The 13469-nt window shown below is 37.7% G+C and overlaps 1 protein-coding gene across 3 annotated transcripts in view; it reads left to right on the forward strand.

Moving 5' to 3' along the window:
• The window catches only part of SOS2 (SOS Ras/Rho guanine nucleotide exchange factor 2), a 78429-nt gene that overhangs the window by 62111 nt on the left and 2849 nt on the right, over nt 1-13469 (forward strand). For all 3 annotated transcript variants that reach the window (XM_032871166.1, XM_032871167.1, XM_032871168.1), the window contains 3 exons: nt 1896-2012; nt 3204-3465; nt 4010-4051. In XM_032871166.1, the coding sequence (XP_032727057.1) occupies nt 1896-2012; nt 3204-3465; nt 4010-4051 (421 nt within the window). The remainder of the gene's footprint in view (nt 1-1895; nt 2013-3203; nt 3466-4009; nt 4052-13469) is intronic.

Here is a 13469-nt window from a genome sequence, read left to right on the forward strand (position 1 = left end):
CAGAATGCCTGAAATGTGGGAGAATTTTATGTCAGAAATTTTGAAGCTCATTTTGCCTACTGTTAAAGTGAAAGCCCAGTACTTCTTTATATATATATATTTCTTAAACCACTTCAAAGTTAAATAAAGTTAAATCCAGTAATTTGCTTCTAAGGAATTTTTCTGAGGAAATAATCATAAATGTACAGAAAAATTTATGCACAAGGAGCTAATAATAATTACTCATATTGTAATACAAAGAATTAGAAAGCACTGCTGTGGATAACTGCCTATGTGGTGATTGGTGAGATAAATTCTGGAACATAATATGATTAAAGACTATAGAGCTTAAGTTTGTACTTATAAAATAAGTAAACTACAGGGGGCGCCTGGGTGGCTCAGTGGGTTAAAGCCTCTGCCTTCGGCTCAGGTCATGATCCCAGGGTCCTGGGATCGAGCCCCGCATGGGGCTCTCTGCTCAGCGGGGAGCCTCCTTCCTTCTCTCTCTCTCTCTGCCTGCCTCTCTGCTTACTTGTAATCTCTGTCTGTCAAATAAATAAATAAAATCTTAAAAAAAAAAAAAGTAAACCACATGGAAAAATATTGAGTTATCAACTAAAAAAAGGTTAAAGATAACTGGTATGGCTCCAGTTTTGCAATATAAACCCAGAAAATGAAGATACATATATATGCATATATTCATATGCACTGGATTATTACTGGATATTATAAATATATATATATAATAACACTGGAACAATATTCTAAGAGTAAAATGTTAATAGATCTCTGGTTGGTGAGATTACCATTTATATTTCTTTTTACTCTTTGCTAAAGCATCTAAATTTTCTATCTAAAAACTCAAATATAAGGTTAGAAAATTTTTTTTTCCATAAAGACAGAAAGATTATTTTATTAGAGGTTAGCACAGATAAGTTTATAATTGTTCTTGAAATCACTTTTGAATAGAACTTAATCTATCTTGCCTCTGTTTTTTTTCTGATTATCAAAAGTGTCATTCTGCGGGCACCTGGGTGGCTCAGTAGTAGGCTTTAACCTACTCAGGTTAAAGGCTCAGGTCATGATCCCAAGGTTCTGGGATCGAGTACCGCATCGGGCTCTCTGCTCAGCAGGGAGCCTATTTCCCTCTCTCTCTGCCTGCCTCTCTGCCTACTTGTGATCTGTCTCCCTGTCAAATAAATAAATAAAATCTTAAAAAAAAAAAAAAAGTCTTTCTGGGGATGCCTGGGTGGCTCAGTGGGTTAAGCCGCTGCCTTCGGCTCAATGATCCCAGGGTCCTGGGATCGAGTCCCACATGGGCTCCTTGCTCATCAGGGAGCCTGCTTCTCTCTCAGCCTCTGCCTGCCTCTTCCTGCTTGTGTGCTCTCTCTCTCTCTTTCTCTCTGACAAATAAATAAATAAAATCTTTAAAAAAATAAGTGTCATTCTGGAGCATGTGGCTGGCTCAGTTGATGGAGCATGTGACTTTTGATTTTAGGGTTGTAAGTTTGAGCCCCACATTGGGTGTAGTGATTACTTTAAAATCTTCTTTTTTAAAAAGTCTCATTGTGAATTATAACTATAATTCTGTTCTAAACACTTTTGATAGCTTACTGGTGATAATTACTTTGTTATAATGAGTAGGAAAAATGTTAACTGTGGGATACTGAGCCATTAAGATGGTAATAAATGAAAATCTGTCCATCTTCTTAATAGAAAATGAAGACAAAATATACAACTCCCGTAGAAAGTGTACAACTTTATTTGAAAGTAGAGAGATTGGAATCAGCAATTCTTGTGAACTCTCAGACATTATGTTCTCTTAATTTACTGATTTTTTTTTTGTTTTAAGCTGCTGAAATACATGTTCCAATAAGATCTAAAACATGTACTTATAGAAATTTGTCTAATTCCAGAGATTCTTTGAAAACCTTAACCCCATGGGAAGTGCTTCTGAAAAGGAGTTTACAGATTATTTGTTCAACAAGTCACTAGAAATTGAACCCCGAAATTGCAAACAGCCACCTCGATTTGTAAGTTCATTATAATTTTGGGGAAAAAATTTTTTTAAACAATATTATCTTCAATGTTTAGTAACATATTACCATAAAAATTCTAATTTATTTGAATAGCTATTTTTCAGTCCTTTGTTTTGCAGTACTATACTATTTCTAAAGCAATATATGCTGTGGGAGGCAATGTTATTAGCCTTTTGGTTAAATCTGGTTTATCCTTTATAGCACTTCTTTATCTGTCAGTTTTTAAGCCTTCCTAGTATAAGGTGGAAAGTTGTAAGAAAGTGAGAGCTGTAAATGACCAGGAAATGAAAAGACCTGGAAGAAGGAGTAAGGAAGTGTCTCATGGTTCTTTTAGCCTGACCATGACTCCTGTCATTAGAGCACCATAGTCCATGGTCGCCACTGGAATGTTCTTCATGCTAAAATTTGCTGCTACAGTTTCTAGTTATTCTTGGGTTTGCAGTGGCAACAGAAGTAGGGAAAGACCAGTTTTAAGTAGTTGAACAGAAAGCAAGATGTGGGAGGAATTAAAACGCTTATAATACCTACTTCGAGTCAAGCAGCAAGATGTTACCTCATCTCCACAACAATTTTATCACATAGATCTTATTCTCATTTTACAAACAAAAACTGAGACTCAAGGTTGTTAAATAACTCTTTTAAGGCTGCAAAGCTAGATATTAGCACCCTGGAGATTTTACCTCAAGTTATCTGAATCTGAGTTCCATGTTTTTTCATTTGGTTACCACTGTGAGATTTTAAAGGAGGTACGGAGGTGGAGGGTGGGAGACAATGATAGCAGTTTTCTCCAAAAACTTGAAAATAATATTGTGGGGGTTGGTCATTTACTATTAGGAAGGAAAAAAAAAAAAAAGCCTTTTTTTTCCCCCTTGATGTACCTAACATAATATGTTGTATATATTATGTCCACGGTAAATGTATGTAAAATTGATACCAATGATTTGAAGAAGTTCAGGTTCAAGTGTTTGGGGAGGAACAAGTTTTCACACAGATTTTCAAGAATTTTATTTCTGCAGTATGAAAAGGGGTTTACTTATATTAAGCCAGTCAAATCCCCGACAGGCTTGCAGATTGAGATTTTATCGTACTCTCTTAACTGTATGCTAAGAATTAATAAGGTAGCGTTAAGCCATAAAAATGAAATCCATGCAAATTAGTAATGGTAGTTATGTTTGCTTTTTGTAGCCTAGGAAATCAACTTTCTCTTTAAAATCTCCTGGAATACGGCCTAATACAGGCCGACATGGCTCTACCTCAGGCACTTTACGAGGTCATCCAACACCATTAGAAAGAGAACCATGTAAAATGAGCTTTAGTCGGATTGCTGAAACTGATCTTGAATCAACTGTGTCAGCACCAACCTCTCCAAATACACCCTCTACTCCACCAGTATCTGCTTCTTCAGACCTTAGTGTGTTTTTAGATGTGGATCTCAGTAGTTCCTGTGGTATGTATTTGATATAAATCATTTGATAAAAAAGGAATCTTAAATGTTTCAGATAATTCTTCTCATCATTTTAATTGAACTGTAGATTCTTTTAATTAAACTGTAGATATTAGTGTGGAAAGTGGCATTTAAATGTGAAAATAATGATTAACACAAGGGATTAAAAACATCATTTGTGCATTATTTATGCATCTTATTTTCTAACGTATTCATTAAACAAAGATTTGTTTAGTACCTATTGGGCCCCATATTACTGCTCTAAAGGGAGCGACAGAGTAAGAAAACAAGCAGATACGTTTCATGAAGGAAATTTAAAAAGAGACTGTGAAAGAGAGGGAACTACTTATGGTAAGAAAGGAAAAACATTCCCTCTACAAAGGTAACATTCTGGGTTCATTTCTTTTAAAACTAACATGTCAATAGAGAATGATAAAATTCTGTACTCTCTGTGTTACTACATTTGTTACTTTATGCAAAAATATTTTAAAAGTAAAACCGTACATAACCACCTTTCTTTTCAAATTAATTTTTCTCATTCCAATAGGCAGCAATAGCATCTTTGCTCCAGTCCTCTTGCCACATTCAAGTAAGTAAGAATTTGAGTCAGTTCTAATGAAATTCATCAAGTTGATTAAATCTGTATATGAGTATTTGGGTTTTAGCAACATTAAACTTTTTTTTAAAAATGAATGAAATTCTTATAAATAAATTGAGTTACTTGCTTACAACTGAATACTATTTAAACTTTACTATAGTTTTCATCATTTTACAACCTATCAATGGTCTAGGGGCTGTGTGACCTTGAACAAATTACTTAGCATCTCCAAACCTGTTAAGGATCAAATGAGATAACGATGTAGCACACCCAGCATATAGGTTGGCACATAATCAACAGTGATTTCATATCAGTTGCCTCTCCTCTTTCCCATCCCAACTCATTTTCCCATGTGGATTATATACTTAAATGTTTATCAGGTTCCCAGATAGCCCTTGATCACTTGTTTCTTCACATGATCTTACTTAAGGCAGTTATTTTAGTAAAACACTATTCTGCCATTCTCATTTATTTCATAATATATGACATAAATGCTGTCACCGTTCTTTCTACAATCATTTGTTTAAAACAGCCCAGGGGCACCTGGGTGGCTCAGTTTGTTAAATGTCTGCCCTCTGCTCAGATCATGATTTAGGGTCCTGGGAACAAGCCAAATGTCAGGCTCCCTGCTCAGCGAGGAGTCTGCTTCTTTCTCTCCCTTCCCCCCCACACACTCCCAGGCTTGTGGGCTCTCTTTCTCACTCTCTCAAATAATTAAGTAAAATCTTTAAAAACAACCACCACCACCACCACCACCCAGAAAGGTACAGAGAAGCTTCAGGAATAATTTCCCCAATCTGGATGACTTCTGCTTCTATCACATTAAAGTGTATATAATTTAGGTAGTAGCATGAGAGTTCCTGTCTAATGGGAAAAGTAAGGTTAGTCTTTTAAATGTTTATAATTCTGTATTTTAATATTTAAATTTTTATCAAAGTGATATATGCATACAGTTTAAAAGGCTAATAGTGCTAAACACTGAAAATGAAATTGATAGCAGTTCCCTACCCCATGTCTCCCCACATCTTTTCTTGTTCCCTAGTGACACTTCCACATTTTTAAATGGTGTTTGTGTTCTTTTCTCTCTTTTGAATCATTAATTTTAGACAGTTTTTACTGATTTGCTATTACAGTAAATGAGAATTCTGCCCTTTATTCTGCCTAATATACTTGTCACATTTTGGGAAAATATTACTCACTATTAAGTCAGGTATTGTATAGTATGATTATGTTTCCTTTCTTGTACAGCTCTGTTTCATGAAGTTAATGAGAAAGTCTTTAATGCTTAGGTGTTTTTGTTTGTTGGTTGGTTTTTCAAACATCTATTGCTCAGTCTTCTCATACCCTTTCTCAGCAGTTTTCCATAAGATCAGACCACTCAGGACAGTTGTCAGGATTTTTGTTTTGCTGTTTAACTTGGAAACTTCCTTCCTGGTGCCCTGTGGTTCTGCTCCAGTTTAGACTGGTTGCTCTCTTGGCCTCTCAACCAGCTGTCATCCTAGAACTTTCTTTTGTTGTCATCCTAGAAATTCCTTCACCTCTTTCCTGTGTTTGGATCCTTGTTTTTTTGTACTCCTTGTCTCCTTTCTTTCTTTCTTTCTTTTTTTTTTTAAGATTTTATTTATTTATTCAACAGACAGAGATCACAAGTAGGCAGAGAGGCAGGCAGAGAGAGAGGAGGAAGCAGGCTCCCCGCAGAGCAGAGGGCCCGATGTGGGGCTCGATCCCAGGACCCTGGGATCATGACCTGAGCCGAAGGCAGAGGCCTTAACCCACTGAGCCACCCAGACGCCACCCTTGTCTCCTTTCTTGATATGCTCCCTTATTTTGGTAGAGGCACATTCTCCAGTAGCTACGTGAGAAAGGATAAACATATAAAAGTTTTTAAGTTTTGTATTTCTGAAAATGTATTTAATTGTTAATAGTTTGACTGGGTATAGAATTATAAATCCTTTTCACTAAGAATTTTGAAGGTATTTTCCAATGGTCTTCTTGCTTTTATACTTGCTGTTTAGAAGTCCATTGTCATTCACTCATAAATTGTTCATGCATAGTTTTTAAATGTCTCATATGTGCAGGCACTATTCTAGGTACAAGAAATATGGCACTGAACAAAATAGAAATCCTGTCAATGACCTTGTAGTTTCAATCCTTTTTTTAAAACTAGAGTATACTTGCTGTACCAAAGGGACCCAAAAATACAGAACCTTAAATGAAATAGAATTCTATTTCTCACAACAGCCAGAGCAAGGAGACACCTCTGTTTTACAAGCTAGCAGGGCAATTCAAGAATCTCAAAATGGGGCTTCCATCTCTTGAGGTTTTGAGCATCTGCTTCACTTGTTACCATTTTCCAGCCAGCAGGAAAGTGAAGGTCAATGGGTTTTATTAGAAAAACATGATCTGCAGGGCATCTTGGTGGATCATCTGGTTGGGCATCTGCCTTCTACTCAGGTCATGATTTTGGTCTTCTAGGATCAAGACCCAAGTCAGGCTTCCTGCTCAGGGGGGAGGTTGCTTCTCCCTCTCCCTCTGACCCTACCCCTGCTTGTGCTTGCTCTCTCTCTCTCTCAAATAAAAATCTTTAAAAAAAAAAAGATAAGAGAAGAAAAACATGATGTGGGACTTGCTCACATTACTTCTGCTCTCATTCCATTGGTCAAAACTTTAGCTACAAGGGAGGCTGAGAGATGTTGTCTGTAGCTAGGCAGCCTTTTGTCTTGCTAAAATACATGGATCCTATTACTAAAAGGTAGAAAAGGGTAGGTATACTGGGGGACAGTTAGAAGTCTCTGCCATAGTATATTCAAGAAAGTTTCAGAATCTTCTCTTTATTTATTTATTTTTTTAAAGATTTTATTTATTTATTTGACAGAGATCAAAAGTAGTCAGAGAGGCAGGCAGAGAGAGAGAAGAGAAAGCAGGCCCCCTGCTGAGCAGAGAGCCCAATGTGGGGCTCTATCCCAGGACCCTGGGACCACAACCTGAGCTGAAGGCAGAGGCTTTAACCCACTGAGCCACCCAGGCGCCCCAGAATCTTCTCTTTATTACTGATGATCTATACATTTGCAGTGATCTACTTTAGTATGAGTCATTTTTTTCCTTTCACTTTTCTATCTACTTATTTAGCCCTTTAAAGATTTTATTTACTTATTTGAGAGAGAGAGAGAGAGAGAGCATGAGAGGAGAGAGTTCAGCGGGAGAAGCAGACTCCCTGCTGAGTAGGGAGCCCAATGTGGGACTTGATCCCGGGATTCCAGGATTATGACCTGAGCCAAAGGCAGTCACTTAACCAACTGAGCCACTCAGGCTCCCTTATTTAGCCCTTTAAGTTTAGAGATTCATGTCTTTGAGTTCTAGAAAATATTCCTTGTATTGTTTTATTAATAATTTCCTCCCAAACATATTCTCTGACTTGCTTTTTGAGTTCCTTTTCTATATCATATATCCTAGTTTGAGCCTCCAGTTTTGTCTTTTGTCTATCTCTTTATTTTCTTGTTCTGTTTTCTGCAAGATTTCCTCATTTCATCTTCTAATTTTTTTTTTCATCTATCATGATTTTGAATTTCCAAAAAATTCTTTCTAGTTTCTTCTGTTCATACCATTTTAATACCATCCTATTATTCTGGTTTCATGGATTCACTGTCTTTTATCTCCCATAGGATATAATAGTGGTTTTGAAAGAAATTGTTTCTGGTTTTATTTCCTTTCTGAGTTGCATCTGTTAGTTTTGTCTCTTGTCTTTCATATCAGAATTTTTCCTTTCTTGTCTGGTATCCTTAGCTTCCCATATTTTAGAGTGAGGCAGTATAAACTGATAAGAAATGCTGTATCCATGGGCAGAGCTTGTTGGCATGTAGGTTTCACTTTAGAGTAATAGAATAATGAGAAGTTTTTTACTTAGGAACATCAGAATCTATGAGGCCTCTCTTATAGGACTGTTAACTTTTCGAAAGAAAGTTGTTTGAATCTTCTGCCTGGGTGGTGTGAACATTTAGTATGAAAATCTGTGTTTTCAGCACAGTCTAGTGGCCCCAGTCTGATGTTTAGATTCACCAGAAAATAAAACCTCCAATCTCCCACAGGGTTTTAATTACTCCTTATACTGATTTAATCAAGTCTTCTGTTTTCATGCCCATGTCTTCCATTATACCAAGTGCCTTTAACTCCTGATCCCTCCTTTCATTCTGTGGGGGCACATTAAGAACTGTTTGTCAGTATCACTAACTGTAGACATTTGGGTTTCATCTTCTCCATTTGTCTCCTTTATATACTTTGTAGTTCACCTTCTCGTATTGAAGCTTCAGGGTTCAGTGTTTCCTGGCTTCACGGAAGTCTGTTTCTTATTTTCCTTGTTGTTCTGTGGTGGAAATGTTTTTACTATATATATTAGTTTTTTCTAGTGCTGCTCTAACAAAGTACCCCAGACTGAGTGGCTTAGAAAAGCACAATTCTGGAGGCTGTAAGGCCCCAAATCAAGGTGTTGGCAGGGCCTTGCTCCTTATGCAACATGTAAGAGAGGTCTTTCTTTGCCTCTTCTAGCTTCTGGCCTTCGCTGACAATCTTTGACCTCCTTTGGTTTATGGATGCATCATCTCAGTCTCTGCCTCTGTTGTCAGATGACCATCTTCCCTCTGCATGTTTCTTTGTCCTGTCTTCTCTCCTTCTAAAGACCTCTGTCATACTGGATTAGGGCCCATTTTCGTCGTAACATGATTACATATCTGTAAAGACTTTTTCTAAATAAAGTCATTCTTTCTAAGTCAAGTCACCTTGACAGGTACTGGGGTTAGCACTTCAGCGTATCTTTCGGGGAGACACAGTTCAATCCATAACACCAAGCAATTTTAGAACCAGGAGTTCTAGACATTATTTTGGATGGCAGTTAATACATTTTCCATATGATAAGGAAAATTTCATTTTGAAATTTAATGGAAAATGTTGAGAATAACTGCATAAAATTCTGACTCTTCTAAAACAAATCCTGAAAGAAAGAACATAGTATGTATGAAAAATGCTTACATAACAGTGGGAGAAACAGCAAGACTCCATTAACAATGGACATGAATACACCATTCACATCAAAGTATGAGCAAGCCTATGTTAAAAGTTACTCTCATACATTACTTATCCCTTGTATGTTGGTATATTAGTATGACCCCTTTTGGAAAGAATCTGTAAACAACATGTCAAATCATAAAAATGTTCACACCCTTTGGTCTTATTAAATAGGAAATTGAATACTTACTTTGTACAAGCTACCCTGGTAGGTACTATAGATTCAGTGGAAACAAAAAAAGACGAAGCCTCTGCCTTTATTTATATAAAAGACCAATATGGGGAAGAAGTCACATACATGAAGATCATGTTGTTCATCCCACTCTTGGTTTTTCTAACTATACTTTCAGCTCCCTAGTCTCTCTTGCTTATTTTTCTTCATATTCCCAACCTATAAATATTGGAAGTCCGCAAGATTCAGTCCCTGGACCTCTTCTCACTCACTTGGTTGACCCATCAAGTCTTATATTATCTGTATAATGATAATTCCCCAAATTTTGTCTCTACCTAGGACCTCTCTCTTGACCTTTTGACCCATATACTCAGTGGCCTATTCGACATCTCCATTTAGATACTGAACAGGAATCTCAAACTTAACTTCTGCAAAACTGTGCTTGTTTTCATTCCCTCCAAAGTTGTTCTTCCTACTGCCTCCTCATCCCAGTTCTAAACTGCATTCAATTGCTTAGGCTGAAAATATTAGAGTTATCTTTTACTTCTCTCTTTTTCTCATACCCCAAATGTGATTCATCACCAAATCTTGTTTACCCTCAAAATATATCCAGAATCTATTTCTCACCATCTCTACTGCTGTCACCTTGATCCAAGCCACCATATCTCTTACTGGTTTATTTTAGTAGCAGCCTAACTTCTCGTCTTGCCCATAGTCCGTTTTCAGGATATCAGCCAGGACCTTTTAGAATGTAGGTTAGACCAAAAAAAAAAAAAAAGAAGAAGAAGAAGAATGTAAGTTAGACCTTTCTCACCAGTGCTTGAAGCTCCCCAGTGGCTATCTCAAAGTAAAAACCAAAGTTCTTTTATTATTTTTTTATAGATTTTTTATTTATTTATTTGACAGAGATCACAAGTAGGCAGAGAGACAGGCCGGGGTGGCGGGGGGGAAGCGGGCTCCCCACAGAGCAGAGAGCCTGATGCAGGGCTCGATCCCAGAACCCTGGGATCATGACCTGAGCCGAAGGCAAAGGCTTTAACCCCCTGAGCCACCCAGGTGCCCCACCAAAGTTATTTGAATGGGCCCAGAGGTTCTATGCATTTTAGCCTCTTCTGATATGTCAGACTTCATCACCTGTTATTCTCCCATTATTCACTCTGCTCTAGCTTCTCTGCCTCCTGCACACAACAGACACATTTCCACATCAAGACTTCTGCTTTGGATGCTCTTCACCTGTTTGGCCTCACTGTAGGATCCCTTACCTCCTTTAGGTTTTTGCCTAGTATTACCTGAGTGAGGTCTTCCCTAGCCATCCTATTTAAAATTGCTCCCCTCCTCTCTCTCTGTATCCACCTTCCCTACCTAATATCTCTTCTTCTAATTTATAGCCATAATACTTTTACTTAATTATCATATCCATTCTCTCTCCCTAACCTAGACTATAAGCTTCTTAAGGACATGAATTTTTGCCTGTTGTTATTCACTACTACATTGCCTTAGTGCCTAGAATAGCACCTAACACTATAGCAGTTATGCAATAAGTATTTCTTAGAAAAATGGATGGATGGATGTCAAAAAATTGGAAGTCACTTACATAGCTGACTAACATTACAGAAGACCCTTGGTAATTTTTTCTACATTCATTAGTTTGGAACATTGAAGCTATTTCAAAGGCTCACAAAAACTGATCTTATAGGGAGGTGCTCTTGATAGAAAATAAAATTGAGTTCACACTTCATCAAGGGTTATTGAGTGCCTGCTATGGAGAAATAGAACATAGTGGTTAAGTGGTCAACTTAACCTGTATTCAAAAAGTCTCACAGCTTTTCCACCATCATTCAGATATTTCTGCTTCCATGAGTGTGTATTTCTGTAAGGAAGAGAAGACCCACCTAAGTCTGACTTAAACAACAAAAAAGCATTCTGACTCACATAGTTGGAAGTCTAGAGGAAGGCCGCTTTAAGACTTGTTGAAATCAGTGGCTCAGTGATGTTATCAAAGACCAGGTTTCTTTTCGACTCTTCAGTGTTTTGTCCAAATTATCGGTGTTACCTAAGGCTGTTTTCCCTCAATGTCATAAGAGTGGTGGCAGGAGCAATAATGGTTGTGTGCTTTTTTTTTCAGTTAGGTAAAAAGGAAAGAGAAAGGTACAGATACAGACTGGCAGAGTGCCTTTCCAGAAGGGCAAGGAACTTTCTTTTCAGTAGCCCCTAGCAGATCTTTCACATTTCACTGGTCTGAACTAGGTCACATGCCTACAGCTACATTCGTCACTCTGGCTGTAGGAATGGATTACGGTGATTGACCTGGTCTAGTCAGGCCCCATCTTTGGAGCTATGGGATAAGGTCAGCTTTCCCCTAAGCAAAAGCAAGGGCTGCATGCATGAAAGAAAAGTAGATAAAAATCTGATCATGTTAAGAAGGTGAGAAGTGAGTCCTATGCCCACTTCTTTTTTTTTCTTTTTTACTTTTTAAAAAGTATTTATTATTGTGTTGCCTGGCTGGCTCAGTGAGTAGAGCACGTGACTCCTGATCTTAGGGTCATGAGTTCAAGCCCCAAGTTGGGCACAGAACTTTCTTTTAAAAAAATAAATTTTTTTAAAAAGTATTTTTACTGAAGTACAGTTGACATACAATGTTATATTAGTTTTAGATGTACAACACAGTGATTGGACAGTGCTCTCCGTTAGTGTTTACCAAAGTGTAGTCACTCTGTGTCACATATATTATTACAATATTATCGACTATACTCCCTATGCTGTACCTTTTATTTCTCTGACTTTCTTTATAACTAGAAGTTTGTGCCTCTTAATCCCCTTCACCCATTTCACCCGTACCTTATCCTCCTCCACTCTGGCAGCCACCAGTTTGTTCTCTGTATTTATGAGTCTGTTTCTTTTTGTTTTGTTTTGTTGTTCAGAATTCACATATAAGTGAAATCATATGGTATTTGTCTTTCTCTGTCTGACTTATACCATCTAGCCTAATACCCTTTAGGTCCATCCATATAGTTGCAGATGACAGTATCTTCTTTATTCCTTCATCTGTTGGTGAACACTTGGGTTGCTTGCATTTCTTGGCTGTTGTAAATAATGCTGCAGTGACAATAGGGGTGCATACATCTTTTTGAATTAGTGTTTTAGTTTTCTTTGGGTAAATATAGTGGAATTACAAGATCATATGGTATTCCTATTTTTTTATTTTTTTGAGGAAACTCCATATTGTTTTCCACTATGGGTGCACCAGTTTACATTCCCAGCAACAGTATATGAGGGTTCCCTTTTCTTCACATCCTCACCAGCACTTGTTATTTGTCTGACTGGAGTTGGGGTGCACTGGGCCAAACTGGCTGATTAAGCCACATGGGATAGAATCACTGTCACCAAGAGTAGTTTGCTCTGAAAGGGCAAAAGATGCTGGTCAGGCAAAAGGAATATATCTACAGCAGATAGTGCTCAGTCTAGACCCACACACCATCTGCTAACACCCCATCGGCATACTTGAACTGACAGGACCCATGAGGTGACTGCAGAGGCACAAGATCAGGACAGCAGTCTTTTACATGGAGTAATAAGATTGATATCTTTACTTGGATATCACATAAGGAGTTGACACTCCATGTGTTTAAAATTAAACTCATCAACTTTCCCAACTAGTTTCTGTGAACCCAGTCTTAATATAATGATAAACAAGACATGGTCACTACTTTTATTACGAGTGTTGGTCAACAAGTAGAATTGGTCCGTAACTATAGGTTATAGCCTGGGTGGCTCAGTTGGTTAAGCAGCTGCCTTCGGCTCAGGTTATGATCCCAGCGTCCTGGGATAAAGTCCCACATCGAGCTCCTTGCTTGGCAGGGAGCCTGCTTCTCCCTCTGCCTCTGCCTGTGCGCGCTCTCTCTCTCTCTCTGACAAATAAATAAATCTTTAAAAAAAGAAAAACCACAAGGTCTCTGATTATGTATGATCTTTCTCTGGAAGTTACTACAGTTTATATACATTTGTTTGCTTTGTGTGTTTTAGATTTAAAAAGGTTTTTCAGGAAACAGAATCTCATTATGAATCTTATTTAAATTGTATGTTTTCGTGTAGCTATAATATCTGCCATATGCCAGGCAATACCACTGTGCTAGTGCTAGGGATACAAAAATAAATACACACTGCCCTCAAAAAGCTTAC

The sequence above is a fragment of the Lontra canadensis genome, unplaced genomic scaffold (assembly GCF_010015895.1).
Source record: "Lontra canadensis isolate GAN:19392208 unplaced genomic scaffold, GSC_riverotter_1.0 scaffold42, whole genome shotgun sequence".
Taxonomy (NCBI): domain Eukaryota; kingdom Metazoa; phylum Chordata; class Mammalia; order Carnivora; family Mustelidae; genus Lontra; species Lontra canadensis.